Raw genomic sequence first — 25,679 nt, forward strand, 5'->3', positions numbered from 1 at the left:
AGAGACCACTTTTTTATTTGTAGAAAACGAGAAATGGCTGAAATTACAAAAAAGCAGAGCTTTCAGACCTCAAATAATGCAAAAAGTTTAATATTTGGTCAAAGTGGACTCTTTTTTTTCAGAGCTATATCTGAGGAAGCGTAAACCAGCTCTGACAAAACACAATTCACAGCTTTAAATTAAAATTTCAATAATTTGCGCCCATATCAATCAAGCTTTATTATATTTTTTTAATCAATTATTTTAAATAAATTACATGAAATTAAAGTTGTTTGGAAATTTTAAATATTTCTCAAAAATTTCAATACAGCAGGGTATTTATTATAAGCCAGTACAATTTATTTTCATCAAACAATTCATTAAATGTTTCACAGTCTCCATGTGATTTAGTTTTATTCGTTTTGTTTTATTTTTTTGTCTTTGTTTTTTACCACTCCTGGTTACCCAGAACCTCCTCAAGAAACCTCGCAATGAAACAGATGCTGAAAGCGACGTTACAAATGTTCTGATTCACCTTCGACACCAATCACTGATCATCAAATTAAAGTTGAATAAACAGATCAATTCATGGACATGTGCACTGCCTTCATTTTTCCTCCATGCTTAGCAACAGTAATTGCTTTGAATGTAAGTAATGACGAGAACATGTCAAATACACAGTTAAAAATAACATTTATAAACAGACACAGTAAATGACAAATAGATACAGACTAACATCTAGAAATCGGTAAATGATATAAAATATTTCAAAGCATTTATACTTATGGAAATATCTGGTTTTATTTAATGAGATGGATGAAGCAACTTATTTCAACAATGCACAGCATCCAAAAACAATTAAAGCAAAGTAATTGTGCAATTGTTGCAGTCGTACAGTAAATAAATAAATAAATAATTAAATACACAATGAAGTAAACAGAAATACAGAAACAAACAACAATTTGCAATAAAAAATACAGTATAAAACATAACAGTAGGTAGCAGGTTCATTTTGTGTCGTGCGTTCTAACAATACATCTAAAATAAATGGTTTTAAAATGGAGTTTGTACAGTAAATTCACTATCCATTTGTACAAATACTAAAAGAGCACTGCACTGTTAGATAGGGAGGGTGGGATTTCCCTCTCAAGCCTACGAGGATGTTTGACTGCAATGAGAACAAATTTACAATGGCAATATTTCTATTCGAGCTCACAAATAGACAGGTACTGGTCAAAGAAAGTGCTTCCTCTTGTGTGGAAGAGGATCAGAATACAAATGTACTTCAAGAAGCCATGAAAATAGAGCAGTTAAGCTGGTACACAATAAGACTCCCGTTGCATAGCCGTAAACTCCATTTCAGATTTTACATAGCTCCCGGCTGCGTGGCTGTAGAGGTTCCTGCTTTGCACAGGACGGACCTGCTCCCGCAGCAAAGTAAAACCTGGAACACCTCCAGCCTTGAAAACAGGAGTCTTTAGCCTGATTTAAAAAAATAACCTCCAGAAGCCACCGTGCTTCACGATGACCACAGAGAAACTCTGTCACTCCAGAGAGCTACATTTTCTCCAGGTGTATAGGAAGGAATAGTGGGTCACACCAAATGTGGGTCGTTGGCAGGGCTGACGGTGAAGCGTGATGGTGGGACTGAACTGACACCTGTGGGAGACCTTGGCTTTATGTGGTCTTTGTTCTTGCTGGTCTTGTGATTGCTGCTTCCTAGCAGAAAAAACATACATGTGATTAAAAAGATAAAGCATTAAGCTAAGTTTAATGTCCCACAGCACTTTTTTTTTATAATAAAAAAAAACATAAAAATATTTTGCATTTTTCTACAAGCCTTCTCATTCAATGTTTTTATTATTTTTTTCCTGAATACTGAAGTGATACAGACTTTAAAGAAATACATAAGGAATCATGTACGCTAGTAGTGGATGAATTATGAGACTGTTAAAATATGGATATTGTTGATTTTGGACTGACCTCACCAAAATACCCTAAACCAAATCAAAGCTCTGTTAAATGTTGTAGTTGACTTGCATTGACAGTAGTAAAAAAAAGTTTTAAAAAGAGTTGCTGGTGTTGTTTTAAAATAATGTTAAAGATAAACTATTTAAATGATTACATGCAATTTATTACTTAGTGCTGTGTGTTGGTCTGCTTTTAGCAAGGATGTTAAAATTAAGATTCCTTAACAATCTCGTAGGTCTGGGAATTATTAAGAGACAAATGTACATAGAACAAATACTGGATTTGAAACAGGTTTGCTTACCATAGGGTGCAATTTTTTGAACATTTCTTCATTTTTTTTAATTGAGAAATACTGCCTTAGACTTGGGATTTCTAAGATGGACTCCAAGAGGTCTGTTTATAAATCTCACAAGTTATACAGGTTACTTCTAAATCTAACTTTTGGGGCATTTTGTATTTTGTGGCCTACTGAGGCCCAATCCCAACATCTAAATTACTTGATGGACTACACCTACCACAAGTAGATGCCTTAGGCAGTAAGGAAGTATTATTCAATACTGCACACATCATGTAGTTATAATGTCTCATGAATAAATTACTAAGATTAACTAACTACAACTTCCATGAGCGCTTGAACTCACTAGTGCAAGCTTGCTGCAGTAACTTCACATTTACACCACTGTTTTAAATACAAAATGTGCAACGATGGCTTAAAAAAATTACATTTTCTTTTAGCACTAATATGGTTGTCTTGTTTTGTCTATAAAACCAATATCAAGGGTGAAAGAAGTAAATGAAGTGTGTTAGTCATTTCTCACAACAGTTGTCCTGCCCACTTTACCAAAGTTATATAAATAAAGACATAATTTTCCATATTTAGCTTTAAGAAGTGCATTTTATCAGATTAAAGGCTTTAGCTAATTTGATCTAAAATGCAAACATTAGATTACACAGTGTGAAGCTGATTAATTAACTCAGATTAAACCACATCAAAGGGTCAACAGCACTATACTTCTCCTACTCATCTCTTGTTATATAAAAGCTCAGGATTTCAGGATCCAGTACTCCTGAAATAGACTTGAGCAGAGCTTTGAACTGCTTTTCACTCCAAGAGGGGCTGTGAAATGAGAGCATCTAAATTTAGTGCTGATTTGTGAAAAATTAATCAAATAAATAATGCAACTCAAACTCACAGTCAGACAGTCTGGCACTTAAAAGAAGTGGTTTTATATTCAAGCATTCGTTGTGAAAAGGCAGCAGTTCTCTAACCAGTGGACAAACATATTTGAAGGAATGCACATAATTTAGTACATATTGATGTAAAATGCTTAAAAAAATATTTAAAAGTAAGTTATGTAAATTCTGTATTCATCTAATCAGCAAGCAAACATTTTGAATGAATATTCATGGTTCACAACATGATGATGTAAAATAATGGTCTTCTCAGTTTTCTGCAATGTATTTAATTTAATATGTTTATGTAAATTCTGCATTAGCTTTATGCAGCTAAATGTGAAAGCCCTCACCAAGTCCATCGAAGTGAGCAGGCTTTCCAAGGGGAGACGGGCTTGTGGGTGCAGAGCCAGAACTCAGCTCATTAGTTGGAGTTTCCTACAAGATAAGTTAATTAGTAAAGAACAAATCAAGTGTAAACATCTGCCTTACTGCAACAAGAAAATTACATTAACAACATTTCTCCTCTCTCTGGACAAAGAACATGATTTAAAGGCAGTTCTTTTAGAATATTAGACACATTTTAGTCTCTACACAAAGTTAAATGTGTGACCGGTACCTGATCGAAAAGATAGACAGTGACATCATCAAAAAAGGACACATTTCTTCCGTGATCACGATTCTCTTTGTCCAAGGGTTCCTTGGGCGATTTTAGCAAGCTCCTCAGGCCTACTCGCTTGTGAACATCTGTTTCCGTGATGACAATAACTTTTCTGGATGACTCATCCTCTTGCTCTTCCTCCTCATCTTCTTCAGGATCACTTCCATTCGAAACTCCCCGTCTGCGACCAATTCTGTGGTCAGTCCTGTCCCAGAATCCTCCTTTGGGGCCGGGAGAGAGAGGGAGCGAAAGTTCCAGCGGAGGGAGGGAAAGAGAGAGACGAGCCAGTTTAGCTGGAAAATGGGGTGATAAAAATAAAAGCAGAGATTGAAGAGGGTGAGAAAGTGTGGTTAAGTGTCTCACATCAAAACCTACTGCAGTGTTTAAGACGTTTCATTATCTAGCCCTGGTCATTATTCTGCAAGTGACATCTGATTTCTTAATAAATTTGATAAATGGAGTAAATCTGTATAATATACAATCAGATACATAATATATAATACAATGCTTTATCATGTTTTTTTTTTGAAAGAATACACTGAATATGTGGCAACCAAATTTATTTAGCTGAACATGGCAAAAAAAGCACTTTCAGAATAAATGAAAACACTTAATCATTTACACTGAACACAAAACTATTGCAGTGTTTTCTCTAATATTAGTATTTGTTAAGTGGCTGTGTGTTAAAGCGCTACTGTATACAATGCAGAAAGTGAGGGAGAGAGCCGGAAGCCATCAAATAGCAGGTTCAGGTACATTTTTACAAAACCTGTCCATTTTTATCTCGATGTTTTGTGATGTCTGGATTTTACTTGAACACACACAAAGTCAGGTGTAAACAGAATTCTGTCAAAGTATCTAGATATTATCCACATACAAACCACAAAGTTAATACCAGGTATAAACAGGCACTCTTATTAAGCAGACGTGAACATTTGATATGAGGGTTGGGTAAGAGGAATCCTATGAAACATCAGGGTGTTCCTTAAGATCACATACATATGTATAAAAACCACTCCTACACTCCATAAACTGGAAAGAGACGACATATAACTACAGCTTTGAGAACTCACAGTGTTCAACCAGTCAGAATTCTCTTTTTTCCCCACTGTGAAATAGTGTAGACCAAGTTCCTTAGTTGTGTTCTAGTTCATTGACACGCTGAAGTTAAAAGTACCTTTCATAGCTTGATTTGTAGCAGGCATGGCAGGTGTCACTTCGGGCTGCTCTATCACTGTCAGCATCTCACTTTCTTCTTCAGCATCTTCACTCTTAGATAACACAGGGCTAGAGCAGACTGCTTCGCCTTTACTGCAGAGACTGGAGAAACAGGGTAAATTATTTATGCAAAATTGTGTTCAAGTGTACATTTCAAAATGATCTCGGCAATGCACAGTGCCACATGTGTACTGGGACTACATCATAGAAGGCATCACCACCGACAGTGGATAGTGAAGTGGATGTTAATAATCGTGAACAGCAGAATCTGGCTAGAATTGTCCATGCATTATGAAAAAGTACCCTAATAGAAATCACACATTTAATGCAGTAGGACTCAGGTAGGTATCAGGTAGGATGCATATCAATCAGGTCAGCACAGAATTCTAAAGCTTCTATAGAACAAGATACGATCCTGTCCCATGGTTTTTGGTCAGTATGTCAGATTTTAAAACGTTTTGGATTACATAAGTTATTTTAGTTGCCTTACAGCTCAGTTTTATGTAAATACCCATGTGTAAACAATGTACCTCTCAGTTTCCATGGACACGTTTTCGCTGCCTGCATCATTCTCAGCACAGAGGTTGGTGTCACCCCAAGGACGCAGAATGACGCTGTCAGTAAGGGCAGATCCCCAGAGCACATTGGTTTTGACATTCTCACTGAGAGAATACTGCAGTTTCTCTTCACAAACCTTCCAAAGAAAAGTGAAAGATTTGAATTTGAATTGCAACCAGATCTGTATCTAACATATTCAGTTATTAAACTATTAAATATAATTCATTGTCCAGACAATACTGGGACATAACCTAATATTAAATCTTACATCATAACATAATATTACATCTCAACAGCTCATTAATATATTGGTTCATGACACATAAGCTTTTTTACTAGCTAGTTTAACACATACAAATTATGTTATATTAAATAATGTAACATATTACAATGTAACACTGACATGGGATAGAAAAGTCATGGAATAGCAGTGTGTAAATTGATCATGAAGGCCCACATCTGTATAAAATGTGAGGTGTTATCTTGTGAGAGAGATTGAGCACTGACAAGTGTGCTCATGGCAGAGTGTGAGCGAGGTCTGATAGATAGTGACAGGTGGATGGGACATTCCATTGGGCATTGTGTGGGCATTAAACATTTGTCAGTGCATTTTCCCAATATTAAAATAGTATTTATTTTAAAAATAGTTTAAGCCTATATTGCTAAAAAGTTCCATCCTTTAGAAATATACATACAACTTTTCAATTACCTGCATCATTAGTCCATTTTTTGTTGGCATTTGTGACAATGACTGTTGACCTTTGGTAGCATCGCTTGAATGACATGGCGAAACATCTGATGACACATTATCTCCTGTCTTCTTTTCCAGTAAAAGCTGAGAGCCCTTCTTGTCATTCTGCTCAAAGTCTTGTGATTTTGCTGTGGAAATATCGGAGATTCCATCAACCTCTTCCCTTAGCTCAACTCTTGTCTTGCCTTGTAAAGTCCCAGAGTTGTCTTGGCCCTCCTCTGTGCTGGCTCTCTTTTTCAAAGACTCAAGCAGCTCCAAATTTTCTAGGAAGAGATCTCCAAGAATATCTTCATCTCCAGAAATGCAGCACAACTTCTCGAGCTTCTCGAAATCCTCTAAGGGCTCTTCATCTAAATCCTTCCACTCTGAGATCAGCAACTCTGGGATGGAGTTTAAGGAGCACTGAGAGATTGGAGGACGAGATGTGCTATTTCTGTCATTCTCACTGATGCAGTCTGACACTGAGTGTGTCTGACTTTCAGTAATTATTGACAAATGCGTTTTTTGTCCCAAGTTCGCTGTAATCCCTTTGCTATGAGTGTTTGTTGAATGTTCTTTTTCAGGCTGATCAAAAGAATCGGCATCATTGGAAAAGCACGATAAGCTTTCGTGGTCTATGACTTCCGGCCAGGGTTGGTCGGTTGTGCTCTGTAAATTTGCATTAGACTTAATCTCTATATGGTGCACTGTGTTTGGATAATTACTGGGGCCTTGGCATTCATTCATCTCTGCATGCTGAGATGCATCACAGTCTGAAAGCTCCATAGACACAAAGGCAGGAGTGCAGCACTGTACATTGCCAGTATGGACTGTGCAGGGTTCTTCTTCAGTGTGAACTGTGAGATTGGGACAAGGAAGAGAATCTGATTTATCTTTTTCAGAAATTATAAGCTCTTCAATTCCTCCTTTTGTTGTCTGGCAGTGATTTTCAATATCCTGTGCATCCTGGCTGTGGTAACTGTTTTGGTATTCTGCAGTTAAGTGAGGTTCAAGAGCGGTATTGGCTGTGACAGCCAGAATTGATGTTTCCAAAGTCTTTATCTCTTCAGTTTGAAATGCTTTCGTGGATTCATTTTGAATGTTCATACCTTTAAAACTCTCTACACAGTCTCTTTGTCTTGCCTCATTCTCAATGTTAAGGATGTTTGGCAGTCTGTTGAAGTTCTGATTCCCTTCAGGGGCCAGACATTCCTCTTCATCTGCTTCATTTTGTATGTCCAACTTAGAACCAGGAGCACTGGTGGAGCTCATTATTTCAACTCCATTAACCTGAGGGAGTAGTTCTTGCTCTGGGTTTTCCAGATTATCCACCTCCATTTCGAAGCAGTGCATTTCTTGGCTTTCTCTGACATTTGTCTTGTCTTGTCTTATCTTTTCATGTTCTAGCTCTCCATTTTCCATGTCAGGATTCTCAATGTTTTCCTCTTGATTAACTACTATATTCTGCGCTGGTGTCTGATGAGTTTCAGGAGCCTGCTGAACCCAACTAGAAGTGGAAGTAGTGCACAGCTTGGAAACATTGGCTTGTTCTAGCCCTTCGTCATTGCATCTATTTTCAAAAGCCTTCAGCATGGTAGGATGAGGCTCACTCTTAGCTAATTCATCATTCGCTTCTTCATCCCAAAATTCACAGCCTGCAACCAATCGCTCTCCCTCTGCACACTTGTTTTGTTCAAATGCTGGAAAGAACTCTGACCCTAATTCTCTTTCAGACCTCTGAAACTCAGCTGTTGCCCACTGTTCATTGTCAACAGATGCCCACTGGTCATTTTCAGCTGAGCACACGGGAAGATCTCCTTGCTGGAATCGATGGCAATCAAATTCTCCCATCAGACACTCAGCTGTGCCTTCAACATTATGAGCATTCCACAACTCTTTGGCCTTTAGTTCATGTCCCTTTGAGGGTTCCTCAAGAAAGTTGTGAAGACATTCTTGTTCTGAGGTCTTTGTTAGAATGGGCTGTTCTCTCTCTGTGGTTGGAGATTTCTTGGTTGTATAGCAAAGCTCTACTGCAGCTAGCTGCCCTTCATTTTCAGACTCTTCCTTTGCATGTTCCTGTTCACTTTCTTCAGTGTAAGACAGATTTCTCAAGCCCAGTTCATTGGTATCTACCTCTTGTACATCTAATGTCCGCCTTTTTGCTTTTGACATGTCTTCTTCATTTGTCTCAGACCAGATGGAGTGCGTTAAAATGGACTGTGTGTCTCCAGTGCAGGACTTGTTATTAATCTGGATGCTAGTGAAGGATTGTGAAGTTTCTGACTGGAAGCTGTAAAGCTGGGGTGGCTTGGAATCACTACTATCAGGTATTTGTATCTGCTTTTCATTTAGTTGTGAAGAATCTAAAACTTCCTCCACTGTGCATTTTTCTACAGGTTCCAGTATTATTTTTGGGGCTAATCCCAAATTGTGGCCTGGATCACCAAAGGATGACATTTGGAAACTAAGTTGTGAGCCACTGTTATAGGGAAACCCTTTCAGAGGCTCATCATCTATAGTTGAGAGCAAGTTGTCAAGTTGTTCAATGCTCTTTTGAGTCTTTGAGTCACCTGAAACACTCAATTCACTTTTGTCATCACAGTGTTTGAGACTCTTTTCAGCAATGCTAACCTCTATTGTTTCTATGCCATCCCCTGATCTCCTCATAATCATTTTTTCTGAAAATAATTCTTCAACCTGGCCTTTGCTTTCCAAACTTCCGTGCCCTATTAGACCATCATCGTCCACTTCAGTCTTCTCCTCAATTCCCATCAGTATTCCTCCTCTCTCTCCTGCTTTGCCACTACTAGGACGAGAAGAACACAGTCCGTCACCCCCTCTTCGGGGCAAACCCTCACCAGCATCCCAATCACTATCTGAGAAATAGGCAGAATCTCGGTGAGGAGTTTCAGTTCCAAGAACCCTCCAGCCAGAGCCTCCCGCAGCAGTCCATGAGTCTCCGGGTGTAAGGCAGTCCATAGAACTAGAGGTAAGAGGTGACATGGTGGAGTCTGTGGGTGTCATAGTAGACAGGGACTGGTCAGAGTTTGGTTCCCTTGCCAAAGGAAATGGGAAGGCATCCATGCCAGACCTTGAAGTCAAATTCTTTGAAACGTCTTCTATGTTCCCAAATGAATCATATATCATATTTAAAGTTTTGTCTCTTTCAGTATAATCTGGTTGCTCACTGGATGAAGGAGATTTCTTCATTTGTGAGACCTCAGGCTTAGTCTGAGGGGATTCTAGTCTTTTTCTGTCAACTGATGAAACTGTGGCAGTCTCAGTTGTGGGGGCATTGGTACTTAATAAGTTGGAATGTTCAGGAATATCAATAGATGTTGACTTTGAAAACAGTTGTTCATAACTCTCGGCTTTATCATCACTTTGAACCTCAGAGTAATGTCCAACTGGACTGACCTCACCTTTTTTAGTAACTGCACTAATGCTCTCAGGGTTATAAGTCTGAGAGATCTGACTTTGATCATTAGTTTTGGTTATGCCCTGAACTGAGGTTTGCTCTGATTTAGCCTGAATTTCACTCTGTCCAAACAGTGCTGCTCTTTTTCCAGATTGTACTAAGACATCAAAGGACTCTAAAGTATCCTTTTCACTGTCTGTTAGCTCAGCATCCTTTCTCTCTGTCAAATGAGGAGATGTCTGGTCCATCAGAAGCCCTGATTTAGGCAAAATTCCTGAAGGAACAAAGTCAGTAGAGCATTGAGGCTTCATGTCTGACTCTAGACAAGTATCAGAATCTGTTATTTTCTCCATTTGGATGTTTTGCAAGTCTGATGCAATTTGCAAGACAGGAATTTCTGGACGAACTGCAACTTTAATTTCACTCTTTTTTACACTTTTCGTAACTTGAGCATAAATTGCCTCTTTCATTTCACCTGTGGACGTTCCTGATGATCGTTCAGATTCAAATCTTATCGTTTGTGAGGATTCAGGGTCAATGCATATGGTCTCATACTCGGGTGATATTGCTGGAGGTGACAGGTTTTCCTCTTGTTTGCGCTGTCTCGTTATTATCTCTGTTAGAAAAGTCTCTGCTGATTGGATCTCGCGCAAAAACTCTTCTCTCGTCATTTCCTCTTTCTTAGGCTCAGTCTCAATGGTAACATCAGACAACAGGGAGCGAGATCTCTTCATTCCTTCGGAATATGCTTCTTCTGCTTCTGCATATGTTGGTAAGTCTTGAGGACGTGCATATGGAAAGGGTGTGGTTCCAAAGCGGGACACTGGGATTCCGCCATCTCCGTCATATACGTCTTCACAATCTGACACTGCTGTGTCAATCTCAGTGAGAAACAAATCCCTCTTTTTAGCGCCATTGTCTTGTCCAGTAGGTAACTTCATGTCTGTCCCCCAAACCTGAGAGGCTGAATCAAGTTCAGTTAGGAGGGATTGGGAGCGTCGCATTCCCCGAAAGCCATTCTCCTTGTTACTTTCCTTGCCCCATGCGGTTTGCCCCGTGTTTGAGTCGGGAGGTTCATTGGAGATTTCTGTTAGAAACAGGTGTATTGGGGATTTCATTGCTGCTGCAACTCTTTCACGATGCAGCTCTGCATCTTCCCTCCAGATGGCCGGGAGAATGGTATCAAGCCGAGACTGGGTTCGTTTCATTCCTCTGGAGAAGAGTTCATTTGTAGCAGGATCAGGCTCATCAGCCAGGATAATGTGTTCAATGGTTGTGCCACTGCTCGATCTGCTTGGCGACATAAAGGGGGAATCATAATCTTCCTCTGAGTATGCTGGGCTAGAGGAGGACTTTCTCTCAAACTCGGGAACTGTGGACTGTGAGCGAGTCATTCTGCAATAGGATGATTCTCTGCCCATTGGCAACTCCTCATCTTTAATGTATGAATCTGTGCCATCCCTCGAATTGTGCAAGGACTGCGAACGCGTCAAGCTTCTGTCAGCGATTCGCTTGTCAGCATAGTCACAGCTTAATGGGTCTCTTTGTAAGTGCACCGCAGAGTTGTTATGTCTGGGGAATGTTTCTCCAGAGTAATGATGGTAGGATCCTCTCTGAAGTCTATAATGAGGGGGGAGTGGTGGAGGGCAGGTCTGAGGTGGAGGAAACATGGGCGGTCCTCCAGAGGACGGGGGAATTGATGGAGAGAGAGAGGGAGACGGAGGAAGTGTCTGGTGTGTGCGATTAAATCCTAAATGATCAAAATTGGCCTTTGACGAACAAGAGCTGCTCAGAAATATTGGATCTGAAGCATCAGGCTTTCCCACAGGGTAAGATGATCCAGGGTAGTGGCCCAGCCCGTAGGCTCGAGGATATATTGGAGGAGGAACAGGTAAGGGCCGTGAGTGTAAATGGGTGCCCGATGAGGCAGACATTGAGCGGGGTTTTGGAGGAAGACGAGGTGCTTGGATAGATAAAGATCCAGATGACCTCAGGTTTGAATCTCTTTTAACATCATCTGTTCTTTCTCCAATATCTACCACTGCAAAATCCGTCACTCTGCTGCAACCTTCTTTACTAAACTCAACCAGGCCTGTGTTTGGCACCAGTACCTGAACTTCACTGGACCTTACAGTCTGAACTGTCTGAGAAGCACTTCGTCCAAATTTGTCTTGATGACCAAATACAGGTCTTTCCCTTCCATAATTCCCACTACGAAGCTCTACTAACTCCAAATCCCCTGGACTAACAGATTCAGCTCGTAATGAAGGTGCTTTCCCTTTAAGTGAAGGGGATTTATCCTGAGGGGTATGCTCCTCCAGGCGAATGTAGTATTCGCTGGCTAATGAGGGGCTACGAGCACTGATCACAGGAACGACTGTGGGCGTGTCAAGAGACTGCCTGTGACCAGAGCTGGGCGTAGGTATTGGTTGAGGGGGAGGAAGAGGTTTGTAACCCCTTCTACCATGAGCCTTCTCCCAGAAGTATTCGAAATTTAACCCCTTGCTGGTCTCAGTGACTGTTAAGATGTCATCCAGCTCAGATGTTGTAGGATTAATTGAATTCACAGGATCCAGCAGAGGGAAGGAGTTACTATTTCCTCTGAAACTTCCACCCTCTCTGCAATAAGCTCTCTCTCTCTGCCGTTCGCCGGCAGCTGATTGAAAAGCGTTGGGCCGAAGAGAATCCCATCGCCTTTCAAATGACTCTTCACTCTCGCCTCTCCTTCCTCTGCCATGGTGTTCCTCATACTCCTCTTCGTCATCATCTTCTGATAAACTCCTCCCTTGTTCTGCAGCCAGAAGTGAGGAGAGGAGAATGAAAACTTCGTTGACCGTTGGACGCTGAGAGGATGGAAGCCAGCATGACTGCATGACTTCATACCTAAAAACACACAGAAAATTATTTTTTTCTGTTTTTGTATCTTGCCAAAACATTTATTACAATTTATTTTAATTCTTAAATTATTTAGAATTTTATTTATTTATACTTCAGACAACTATCTTTTTATGTGTTTTTGCCGTAACTTTGGGTAGGAGAGTAATACATTTTCAGTTCTCTGTATGTCCTGTACATATGCCGTGTTGACAATAAAAATACTTGACTTGACTTAAAAATCATATTATTTAATACAGATCACTCGAATAGTCTCTAAAATTATAACAATAATAATTAATATTATTATTGAACTACATAAACTATACCAAGAACAATCACAGCTATTCTAAAAAGTACAGATAGATATGATCTGGAATGCTCCTCAACCACCTGTTTTGGTATCTTGCCAAAACATTTATTACAATGTGACAATTTAATAAAAATTTAATCTCACTTCAAGTTTGAAGATAAAATGAAACTGAATCACAAATTAAAATAAATAAGAGAAACCTACCAGTAGTCTGCATGGGAGAGCTTGAGGCGAGGTTGAGCCAGTGTGATCTGTCTCTCCTTAATTACAAAGGTAAGAACCTCTTCATCACTCAGATGTCTGTGTGGCTGAGCGCCAAATTCAAACAGCTCCCAAATTACAACGCCCAACGACCTGTCAATCAAAAAACAGTTAAAACAGGGATGTAGAAAACATTACATAATGTTGCTTATAGTGTGTTTATGGCCCATTACTTATAATCTTCCTATATCAAATGTAATTTATAGCAAATATGTACAAACTGTAGACTTTTAAGTCTACTATCTCATTTAACTGATCTGCTGCACAGTGTCGTATTATTATAAATACTAAATCATTCATATTTTCTGTACCACACGTTGCTTGTTTTGGTCTGGTCTGTAACCACTAGTCCTCCTCGGAATTCCAGCAGCTCTGGAGCGATCCAGCGCAGAGGAATCCACAGCTTATCCGGAGTCAGATAGTAGTCTTCCTGTCAATGGCACAGACAAGACAACACATACTCGTCAAGATTCAGGGAACTTAGATTTCATGTTCTTTTTGCTAAACCTTATAAGTAATCCGATCAGCCTGTTGTGATACAAAAGCTCTGACCTTAATAATAAAATAATAAAAGATAATAAGGATTTTATGGTGTCAATTTTAATAATAACTAGTTATTTTCAGGACAGCTGCTAATGATCAGTGCACATGATTTGATTTAGTACTGTTTATACAGGTTTTGTTTATACTGGTACTGTCATTGCTTCTTTAACCCCCCCATTATATCATACCTTACTGGTACACTCTTATATTGCACTGCAGGCCTGTGTCTCTTGTCTCACGTATGTCTATATCTGTTTAGTGTCTATTGCATTTTTAAATTATTTACAATTTTATTTAGCTGTACTTCAGACAACTATCGTTTTATGTGTTTTTGCCGTAATTTTGGGTAAGAGAGTAATACATTTTCAGTTCTCTGTATGTCCTGTACATATGCTGTGTTGACACTAAAAATACTTGACTTGACTTAAAAATATTACTATTTAATACAGATCACTCTAATAGTCTCTAAAATAATAATAATAATAATTATTATTATTGAACTACCAAACTATACCAAGAACAATAACAGTTATTCTAAAAAGTACACATAGATATGATCTGGAATGCTCCACGGTCGGCTGGTTAGGGTTAGAAACAGCCTCTAATGCAATATTATGAGCACCTTTCTTCTGTGTTTGCAAAAAAATATGCTCATATGACATTTTCAAGACAAGCCCAAAATAAATAGGCAAAATTTTATTTTAACAATGTTTACATAGTCAGTGATGTAAAAATTATGCATGAACACATCAATTATTTAACAGACACATTACATTTCAAAGCGTCCCTGGTAGTTCTGCATTATAATCCTGCAGTAAAAGAGAATGTGATGTTTAGTGCTCGCATGTAGATTAATGACTGATTAACTGAAACACCGCTCTCTATAAGGCTGGCGCACGATAAGTACCTTATAATGGTTGTGTGAAAGACCATAGTCTCCGATCCTGACCGTCAGATCTGAGGTAAGCAGACAGTTTCTCAGCGCCAGATCACTGGAGGGAAGCAGACAGAATCCTAAAACATCCATTTTCATTTACATTCTTAAGTCAGCACCATCAATTTGCATTTACTCTAACACTGTTTGACACTTTTTGATATTGGAGTCTGTTTGAAGAACAACTATAAAAAGCAGGACTGCATGAACAGCAGAACCAATAAAGTGTGAAAATGGAGTTTGACCTGAGAGAAAGGCAACTGCCTGTGGGTTACACAGAGGGTTTACGTGGTTATGTGCATCATGAGAAAAGCTTTCAGCTCCTGACACAGAGATGTGTGGCTTTTATTAAATCTTTTATATTTTTCAAAGGGACAGGAGGAAAAAGTGGATAAATTTGGAAAAGTGATAAAGTGAAATTTTCTTACCTGTGTATGTAGTTGTTTTCATGAAGGTGCAGGAGGCCTGATGTGATCTCATACGCCATGCGCTGCAGCGTCAAGAGGTCGCGATTCAAAAGGTCTGGCGTCATGCCATCTGACTTCCTCTGAGCTCTTAGATACCTTTTGAGATCCCCCTGGAAGCATACAGGTCTGTCATAATACCCATTTTTTCACAGAAACGATTGCAATAAATGATACTACTGTCATTTTAGACATTTTATGGCAGTTATAAAACAATTAGAGTAAAATGGGTAAATATTCTTAGTTAATAAGATATAAATTTACACAAAGCTAGATTATTCATATTAATGTCTTTTATCATAAAGGATCAGAATGCAAAAATTGTTAAGGTTATGTCTATGTATTGTAAGTCAAAATTATTGTGGCAGGCTGCTTCAAATATAATAAATATGTTTAACATGTCCCATGTTTCAATAAATAAAGCAAAGTAATATGATCAATCTCTTAAACATTTTGACAGACCTACACCTTTAAAAATGTGTTTATTAAATGTTTGTTCAGTAATAGCAATGCTTCTTTGTTTTTTTTTTTCAAATTGTGGAAAAACAGCAGTAATGCAAATACAATGTTTTGCGTGACAGCAGTAAAAGAACCGCCCACACTTTGTAATTTGAGGTATTATCTTGTGAGTGAGGCCTGATTGAAGGTTTTGGATGGATGGGGTGTTCCATTTTTTTTTAAATCTGCAGGTATTTAACATTTTTCGATCCACAGAGCAATGTGTGTGCCTGGAATACATCATAGAAGGCATAACCAACCACAATGGACAGCGCAGTGGATGATAATATTTGTAACTGGCAGAATATTGCTAGAATTTTGTCAAGCATATCAAACTTTCAGACATTAATAAGCGACCTGTTTATAGTGTATGAAGGCTGTGTGCTAGGGCAGACTATGAGAGCTCACCAGCTGGCAGAACTCCATGACCAGGAGATAGGGAATGCTCTCACTGCACTGCCCCAAACACTGCAGGATGTTGGGATGCTGGAGGCTTCTGTAAGTCATAAAAAGGAGAGGGTTTATTAACCAGGTCTAAGAAGGATGACTGGGTGAAAGACAGACAGGATGAAAGAAGACCGTATTAGAATTTACAGCGACCATAGGAGAATGAGGTGTGAGAAACAAGGCAAGTGTAATTATACTCCAAACTGGGAACAATATATAGGTCATTTGGGGTGTTGGGGCATTCACTAACCCAGTTTCTGTGCAGAGTTTTCGGCAATTAATGCACTTAAGTTGTACAGACGATGTTAATGTATGACATTTACAAAGCGGAACTGGTCTGGTATGATAATTCATGTATGTAGATTTTAACTGTAATATAATAATAAGTGAAAACCCATGGGAGGCTAATTATTAGATCATTTAGCTAGATTACCTAAATGATTAGATTGATTTGTTAGTGTGTTTGTAGGAATGTAACAATACCTTTAGCACACAATCCAGTTTAACTCATGCTTATGGGTTCACAATTTGATGTTCTCTCAATATTTTAAAACTGAATACAATATAAATGCTGCTGTGTAATCTACTAATGATATTATATCTAGGAGGTAGGATATAAGGTGGGAGTTTAAGATATGCTAAACTGAGCTTTAATTTGTTACTGGTGGTTCAAAGGCTTCAATGTTTAAACAATGTAGCTGAATTAGATGTCATTATTAATAAAAATCTATTCTTCACAGGGCACACCGTCACATTTTTGCATTGCACTGCATTCTTAAGCCCTTATGTGACAGATTTTAAATATTCATATATTTTCATAAATATTTATGCTTATTATGTAGGGGGTTGGGAATAGTGAACTGTCAGATAAGCGACTGCTAAAGTTGTTGAGTCTTGTAACTGGATGGTACTTGACTATGCCCTATTGTGCTTCTATATTCAGATAGCTGTAAACAATAAAACACTTTCTCCTATCTATACTGGAGCTTTAAATGTCTATTCTAACCATACAGGACCTGACTGTTCCAGTTCCAGGATTCTTAAATAATTATGGGGCTCATATATGATATTTGGCTCTTACAGGCTGTTTCTGATTTTTAAATATATTATGAATTTTATTCTGCATTTATCCTACTTTAGTTTTTCCTTACTTGTTCACTTACTTGATTTTACACTGATTTATATATGGTACAGTTAGTTTACTAATAATCTAATGACAACTGTTTAGTTTAACCTTACAGGCTAGTCACTACTAAGGCAGATTTTTTTGTCTTAATTAGACAATTTTGCTGGGATTCAAAGAGACAAACTGTGCTAGACTTGGGCATAATTTCATATTTCATTAAAGCTGTAACCTGTATGGCTCAGCCTCTGCCAGGAACTTGCGCTGTTCAAGAGGACTGGCACTGACTTTCAGCTCCTTAACCACAGCCTGAGAGGAGCTGCAGTCACAGAGTACCTCTGCCAGGATCACCTGAAAGTGAGAAAGAGGGAGGGGAGAGAGGGAGAGAAAGAACCAGAAAAAAGAGCATAATAAATGCTGTCCTCTTGAACAGCAAGGCAGCAGTAAAGAATGATCACAGCGAGTAAAACACCTAACATCTTGTTTTGTGTCTTAAAACAAAAACTGGATTAGACCCCAAAATCAGCGCACTGTCAAAATCAAGGTCAGTGTAACTTTGGACAGTGGACAGAAAACATATTTTGATAATTTAATTATTAATATAATTATCTTAATTTCACACATAGAGTGCTATACTATCTTTTAAATATATTTTAAATTTTTAGCCAGCAAAGATTAACATTAGCAATTATAAATTATGCAGGCCATATAACCACAGAACAAATTGTTATGAAATTCAAGACACAATTGACTAAACTAATGTTCTGCCACATAAAAACATGTTAAAGCAGCATTATATTAAAAAAAAAAATCTTGTTCTTGGACTTCTCCAACAGTCAGGAAGTGTAATTTGTGCTTTTAGCTGGCACTCTTTACAAAAGGAAGGACACCCTTTACACATGCATTTTTGGACAAACTAAAAGATACAGAATTGTTATTGAAAGTAAAAAACGGATGTGGACTCAAACAGTAGTGAAATATTACATGGGTTTACAAAAACATGGCCCGTTACACAGCATTATGCAGTTCTGACAAGCAATTTCCTGCTTGTTTCTCCAAAGTAACACAATGCAGTTCACAATGTGCAGAGCCCAGAGTGCCAAAGAATTCCAAATCAATGGAAAGCTACAACTATCTTGAAGGTAAAAAACTACACTTCTTAGCTTTGAAGCACATTCCTTCAAAATATTTAGATTTTGTATATTGTTAACTGAGCCCTTCCAATAAAAATAAACATATGTCAGACATTTCTCTTGATTGGTAGAAATTAGTTATATTGTGTACTATTGCAATTTATAAACTAGGAGTCTAATTAAAGTGCTTTTTAATTTTGTAATATAAAAAAGTTTTTTTTTAAAAATCAGTTTGATTGAAAATACCTTTCCAAACCATCCATTTCCTATCTCCTGCAGGTAGTTGAGAGTGTGTCTACGGAAACACTTAGAACTGGAGTCTGTGGAACCAAATGAAGAAAAAAAGAAATTGAGATACGTTGAAGTGTGTGGGATCAGCAAAGAGAATTATGTGTGTGTGTGTGCTGTACCATTGGTAGTGGTACCGTATGCACTTCTGTACCTGTGGTGTTGCGTGGGAAGCATGTGTGGTGTTGCCTTGCTTTAGGAGCCAAATATGACGGTACAAAATGCACTACCTGTTGTGCTGCCTGACCTCATTAATGCTGAATGCAATAAAACCCTCACAGAATTTATCCAACATCTACAGTAAATCCTGTACATGTTGTTAATGCAGTAAAGCTACAATGCTTGGTGTGGTTTGATCACTGTGGTCTGTGTGTGGAGGACTGGGTTTGTTTGGGCCTGGCTGCAGAAGGGCTGTGGGTGAGAGGGTACCTATGCCATTGGCCAGTGCCGGGCATGTCCGGTCTCGCAGAGGCAGTGTATAGACCTCTGGGAGAGATGGACAGGAGGACAGGCTGTCCTCGGGCGCAGGACTGGAGCCCGCTGAGCATTCTTCTCCCTCAGCATTATCAAATTCCTGTAGGGAGACAGATGAAGAGTAACAGATTCTGTACTTAATGAAATACTATATAAAACAGATGCTTATTTGTAGTGTTTTTTACATAAGATGTAATTTTGTATCCTGTATACATGTCCTCACATGCAGTACACACTCAAATATTTCATCACTGTCCTTCAAAACCATTGAATTTCCATTTTTTCCTTTTATATTTTGAATATAATTAAGAATCTGGCAGTATTATAGTGTCTGGATTATATCTGAATAAAGCCAAGCCAAATTAAAATACAAGTGTAAACACACTGCACTTAAAACAGATACAAGTCTGATTACTCAAACCAGTCTCACCAAGACAACCGAATATCAAAAAATCAAACCATCAGCAGGAACTTCAGAAACTTTTTATTTTATGTTAAGGCAGCGACCATTTTTTACACAGCACAGGACAAGGATGAACAGATGAACAACTGGTTGTCATTTAATTAGTGCAACAAAGCATTTAGATTTCAGTCCAAATAACCAGAGGTGCATTTGTCTACCAAGTGTCAGGATACAATCCAGATACTAGTCACATGAAGTGACCAGGTGTAAAAGGGATTTTAGTAATCTAGTAATCGATCTTAGTGGGCTGCAGAGAAGAAGAATAATATACAGAAGAATATCCATAATTACCCTCGGTCTGTATATGCTTTAAATGTAAAGTTTATAAAATGTAAAAAAAAAAAAATCCTATTAGTGATTTAAGTGTTATTTATACAGTGTTATTAATTTACACACATGGGTGAATATCATTTTTATCCTGCTAAAAAAAATAAAAATACAGCTCAACACCAGCTGGTCAACCAGAAAAAACATACCCTATGCTGATTGGCTAGCTCACTAACAAGCTCCTGACCAGCACAATGTATGTTTTCTCTGGATGACCAGCTGGTCTTGAGCTGTATTTTAAATCTTGCCCAAAGTACTTTTAATAATATAATGTGATGGCAGGGAACCAAACCCACAGGATCTGCCATGGAAAAGCATTGTTATAATCTACTATCATCATTACGTTTGATCATTTCACATGAATTCTGCATCAACCGTAGCCCTAAACTTCCTCACCTGCCAGTCCTGGGATTTAAATCTATGACTTTTTTATTACTAGACTGTAGGTCATATTTGGTAGTAGCCACAGCATAAAATTTACTGAAGCAGGTTTGAAAACAGAAGGTCACTGTGTCGGGCGTGTGTTCTAACTCTGCCTAAATGACTGTGTGTATGTGTCTTTACTGACAGGTTAAGCACATAAGATGAATTCCTTTGTCAGTAACAATGTCAGTAACAGTGTGATTTATATTAATCTTAATATTAAACTGTAATTGTACAATAAAACAGTAAGAACTAGGGATGCTCCAAAACTGTCAACTAAAAATATTCAAAACATTGTTTCAGTGTTCAGAAGAATTAGTTAAAAGACCAAGTAATTTATATCGAACAATGACTTGTTTATAATATGTCCTGTTTTAGTGTTCCCTCAAATGAACAGAGGATTCCTCCGACCCCTCAGCAGCACAGATACAGAGCCGAGAGGGAGGGAGACAGAGAAAGGTTATTTTTTACACTCTATTCACATAAATAAATGAAAAAAGCTTTTAGCTCCTCTTATAAACACATGGCATCTGTTTTCTTACTCTTCACAAACTGGATATATCCAGTTGAAAGATACAAACTGTACAGGGCTAATTAAGCAATATTAACATTTCTATCTGATTTGGTCTTAAAAACCTAGCATTTGTTTGCCAAAAGACTGGCTGCCCTTTTTCTGTCTAAATTTCACTCATATGAGACTTGTGTAGCACTGCTGAGATCTATTTATAATTACAGTAGCACTGCAGAGGACCATTTATCACTTCTCAAATAAATACATGATTAAAATAGAACTGCTGACGTAAATGTATATTCTCATAAACTCATAAACAGCCTATATTTAATCTCACTACTGTACATTTTGGTCTTCATATTGTAGCCGTCTTCCTTTAATTGGCTCTTGCAGACAATCATCAAATTTAATCTGAGATGAGACTTACATTGAAGCCAACTCCTCCCCGTTTACAGCACAGACAGGTGAGGAGCAGCAGAATGAAGGAGACCAGGCCAGAGCAGGAGATAAGGATGACAACGTAGGGTGGAGGGGAGAGAGAGCCATCCCGCGAGACGGAAACTGTAAGGGGCAAAAATAAAGAGACAGATAAAAATCAGATATGGCAGTTAGCTTTATGCATCCGTCTTGACGGTGGCGAAAGACGAATCTAATTAGGTAATGTAAGACAAAAAGCAGTAAAGGAACTCAGAGAGAGAAAGAAAGACAGAGAGAGAAAAAGAGAGAGATAGTCCTACTGGGGAAAAACACTAAGAGAGAAAGGAGAGGCGATATAAGGTTAGCTATTAGCAGTAAATCTATAATAGAACATAGGAGCCCAATGAAATGCAAGTCATTGGGCAGCTGGTCAAAGCAAGAAGGACAGCAGAGGAAATCAGAGCGGAGCAGCATTTGCATGGGTAAGAAGGAGGATAAAGGTTAAAGATTAGGGAAACCAAAGGAGCTGGAGAATTCATAATACAAGACATTCCTTGTACTTTTCAGTGGAGTGAGTGAGAGGGACAGGTGTTTGGAAAGTTGTTTTGGGTGGGGGCCTGTTTTAGGGGAGAGGGTTGAGTAATTGAGAAAGATTCACTCAGATAGGGAAGGTACCAAGTCAGAAGGGTTGGGGCATTTTTAATTAGAGTACCTCAACTTGATCGTGGGGTGAACCATCTGTGGAAGAGAGAAGGGAGGAGGGCACTGGGGTTAAAATAACCTGAGGCACGGACAATTAATGCTAACACTGCATATCCACAGACAAGCACACACAGATACAGACAAAATCATCATTAAAATCATCCTGGAGAGACCAACTGAGTCTGACAGGGCTGTGGGTCTTCGCGTCCGTGTTTCACAGACATCAGGAACCTGAAGAGGAACTGGAGAGCCTTCAGGGGATTGAATTAAACTCAACACAAAAACCAAATACTGACTGCTAAAGTATGAAGAACATCCAGATCTGTTAACACTAGAAAGAGCTATAATGCAGACAAAAATAATACTCTGTACAGCAAACTCAAATGTTTGTCATGTAGAACCGAATGATTTTAACATTTCCAAGAGTTTATTAAATAAGCCTTAAACAGCCTCCTAAAAGAAGTTCTTGTTTGTTGGTTTACACAAATTGCAATCTATTTATTATTAATTTGGGGTGCAATGACCAATCAATGTAATCAACTAAATTTCCTCGCCAAATTATTTGGCAACTATTTTAAAAGTTGATTAGTGGGTGGCGTCAGCACACATTTTTTCAACAGGAATGGTTTGGGCACTGTCAGATTAATAAACAATTTACTAATTTTAATAATTTAACATGTATGTATGGAATACAGTTTTACATAAAATAAGGGAAAAAAACGAATTAAAGTAGTGTAAATGTAATTCAGTTACACTGCTACTTTGCACATTGATGGTTTTAAATTTGGACAGAAAAACAGATCTTGGCGTTTTAAATCAGCAGGAAAGTTAATTAAAACGAATATGAATATTTGATGAACAATTTTCATCTCCTTTATTTTTACTGTTTTTGCAAATTAATAAAATGACCTAAAGCTAAATACTAAAGAGTTTTGGTAAATGAGTGATTCATACTCTTAATAATAAATTATTCAATATTTAAAAATGATCCATAATACTGACTAAAATAAAGATAAATAGAAACAATCATATTTCCTGCTTACCCAAAAAAAACGTAAGGAATAATCCTCATAACTATTCCAAAGTGAGTTTAATTCATTTTCCTTAAGCATTTTGTGCTAAAAATATATTAAGAAAAGAAAATGTTTTATTGTTTAAATTAAGTGTTTAGCATAACAGAAAGTAACAAATACAGTAACTAATAAAATAAAACAGAACAGAATGTACTTTTAAGTAATTAATTCCTTTTATTGTTTTATTTTCTGTAACGAATAAACAGCCCATTAGTGGTGTATCACCCTATAGGTGGGGGTATTTATCCTCCTGTATAGCGCTAATGCCCCAACATGGGTCAAAAACACATGGCACACGTGTGTAAAACTGGTGGTTCTAAATAATAACAATATTTTTAGTATAATTTTGTATTATTTACAAAAGATTAATTATTCAATGTTTATTAATATACACATCTCTTTGGATTAAACATTTTAAATGGCATTAAATATACCGCTGGAGAAGATCATTATTACAGGTAAAGAGCGGGTGAGATTAACAATGGGAGCATCTTTGGGGAATATGAGGCTTAAAGGCAGCGAAATAACGATAAAGGCTACTATTGTTCTAACAGTTCATAAATAAAAAAAATATATACCGTATTAAAATAAGTACAAGGTCTGTATTCATGTGCTGTTATGTGCATATATTTCCATTGTATTATTTGTATAACCGCCTATGTTGTTCAAATGAAGACAGGCGCTGCATAACGTTACACACAAATAAACACGAGGCCTATTGCGACTGTCAGAGTGGATAACCAGCTACTACAAATACCACAAAACACCACAATATTAGAGCAAAAAACACACAATTCTGAAAAGCATTCTGTCTTTATCCACACACTGATAGGTAAAATATTTTTACTGTTCACTGTTTTTATTGATATTTCGCTTTTGATACGCTAACATGAGCAGATCTCTCATTTCCCCTTTTTTATTTTTTTGTGTTTATACCAAAATAACGATTTAGAGGTGCCTGTGTCCGAATACTTTACAGTCGGTTTCATGACTCATTTGACCGAATTAAAAGGCAAAAATAGAAGCTACGATCTATAAAAATAACCCGCATCCGAGCACAGTCTGTCCTTCACATTTCACAGACAGGCCACAGTGGAGCGCTGCTGAAGCTCGGTTTACACAATGACAGCTTTTTAAAAATACTCAATGCTTTTTGCAGCAATTTAGCTAATAAATGTCATTTTCTAATTTGTGCATGAATTTCTGTAACACTAGCTATTCCCCCGCCTCCCTCCCTCTGCCCTCTCTTTATCATCCCCCCGTCTCTGTCCCCGCCAGGCGGCTTTAACCTCCACCTCCGGTGTTCTGTCGAGTTGTGCTACCTATCAAAATGTGTTTAACACCAGTGCGCATGCGCGGAACCCCATTTCTCTTTTATTTTTTAAGGAAATTCTGTTCTACCTGGGTGCATTAAACAACTGGAGCCCCCGGTCAATATTGTTGTAAATTACATATGCGTAAATTACAGTTAATAATAATAGATTAAATAATATGTGAGCAAATAAAAAATAAAAAAACGGGCTATAAGCACCCCTTTTAACCCTAAACTGACATATTAATTCAAAATATCATTCAAATATCCTACCGAGTGAATTTTAAAATATGGGGCTTTCCTGGCATTTTTTCCGTTTAAACATACACTAGGGGAGCACTGTTTGACAAGGTAGCACAATTTGACAGAACACCGGTTTAGCAGCGGCTCTCCTCACCTTCTCTCTGCGGCGCTCCGAGCGCTCTGTCCGGGCTGAGGAGGGACATGAGCCCCGCTAGCAGCAGCAGCACGGTCCCCCAGCGCCGCGGTGCTCGCATACTGCCACTGGGTTTCCGCGCACCATCCGCGCCGCCGGCCTCTCACTCTGTCCCGCTCGAATGAAGGAGCTCCGCCGCGGATGGTGCTGATGCTGTTGTTGTTGTGGTGATGGTGGTGGTGATGCTGCTAGCGCCCCTCTTACCCTCCTCCTTCGTCTCTAATCCGGGCTTTAAAGCGCCTTTGTGCTTCTCTTCCACCCGCCGATATCGCTCAGCTTGACTACACTAGATATTTACATTAAATAATCTAAATGTGTTTACACACTTGCTTTTGGAGATATTCTTTTTATATATATATAAAAAACGAGTGAGATCAGTACATGAACGTTAGCTCAGCTAGCCTGTTTTCTCACCAGAAAATGGTAACTACGTCAGACGCGTTAATATCACCCCCCTTCTCTCTCTCTCCCGGCTCCTGTTCTCCACTGTCTAGATCAAATACGTCAGGCGCCAATGAAACCGTTTTGTGTATGACTTTGCCAGACTTGACCGTCACTGTGTTTTATCACTGTTATCTACATGATCATCATTATTAGAATCAGTAATCACATTCATAAGGATCTCCTTCACCATTATAATAACCTTCATTTCATCACACCTCTCACCACCATTAAGATTCGGTTTGAATTGCACTGGGTTCATACATGCAGTCCAAATCCAGTTTATTTCACACAGATGTCAATTTAATGTCACATTCCTGTGTGGATTAAAATGTAATTTTTCTTTGCTTTTTATGTTTTAAACATCCAATGTTACGTCATCACAATAACAGAGGTGGACACTACCCTTGAAAAAAGAAAAAAAAACAGATCCGATCTAATTGGCAAATTAGTCAGCACTAATTATTTGATTTAGAAAACATATTGACTGTAGTGTAAACAGTTAATTAAGCTC

General features: G+C 38.2%; 1 protein-coding gene across 2 annotated transcripts; it reads right to left on the reverse strand.

Annotated features, from left to right (window-relative positions):
* Positions 1-299: 299 nt before the first annotated feature.
* lmtk3 (lemur tyrosine kinase 3) lies at positions 300-25,301 on the reverse strand. Of its 2 annotated transcripts, none has more exons than XM_007254500.4 (16): positions 24,686-25,300; positions 21,212-21,345; positions 19,016-19,160; positions 18,545-18,618; positions 17,398-17,516; positions 16,004-16,091; positions 15,062-15,210; positions 14,607-14,691; positions 13,468-13,586; positions 13,100-13,249; positions 6,270-12,591; positions 5,533-5,696; positions 4,962-5,104; positions 3,743-4,077; positions 3,477-3,561; positions 300-1,698 (listed from the first exon to the last, which is right to left on the reverse strand). In XM_007254500.4, the coding sequence occupies exons 1-16, from the start codon at positions 24,783-24,785 to the stop codon at positions 1,574-1,576; spliced, it is 8,337 nt and encodes a 2,778-aa protein (XP_007254562.3). In that variant the 5' UTR covers positions 24,786-25,300; the 3' UTR covers positions 300-1,573. The 2 variants fall into 2 exon arrangements, with proteins under 2 accessions (XP_007254562.3, XP_007254563.3); XM_007254501.4 differs by having other exon boundaries at positions 1,554-1,694; positions 24,686-25,301.
* Positions 25,302-25,679: the final 378 nt, after the last annotated feature.

The sequence above is a fragment of the Astyanax mexicanus genome, chromosome 6 (assembly GCF_023375975.1).
Source record: "Astyanax mexicanus isolate ESR-SI-001 chromosome 6, AstMex3_surface, whole genome shotgun sequence".
Classification (NCBI taxonomy): Eukaryota; Metazoa; Chordata; class Actinopteri; order Characiformes; family Acestrorhamphidae; genus Astyanax; species Astyanax mexicanus.

Bases quoted from the DNA above. Each gene is read 5' to 3' on its own strand.
- lmtk3 (XM_007254500.4), bottom strand. From the start codon at position 24,785: ATGCGAGCACCGCGGCGCTGGGGGACCGTGCTGCTGCTGCTAGCGGGG. The intron at 19,161-21,211 runs GTAAGTCTCATC...GTCTCCCTACAG, and splicing joins GGGGAGGAGTTGGCTTCAAT to GAATTTGATAATGCTGAGGG. The intron at 14,692-15,061 runs GTAAGAAAATTT...GCTTCCCTCCAG, and splicing joins GAAAACAACTACATACACAG to TGATCTGGCGCTGAGAAACT.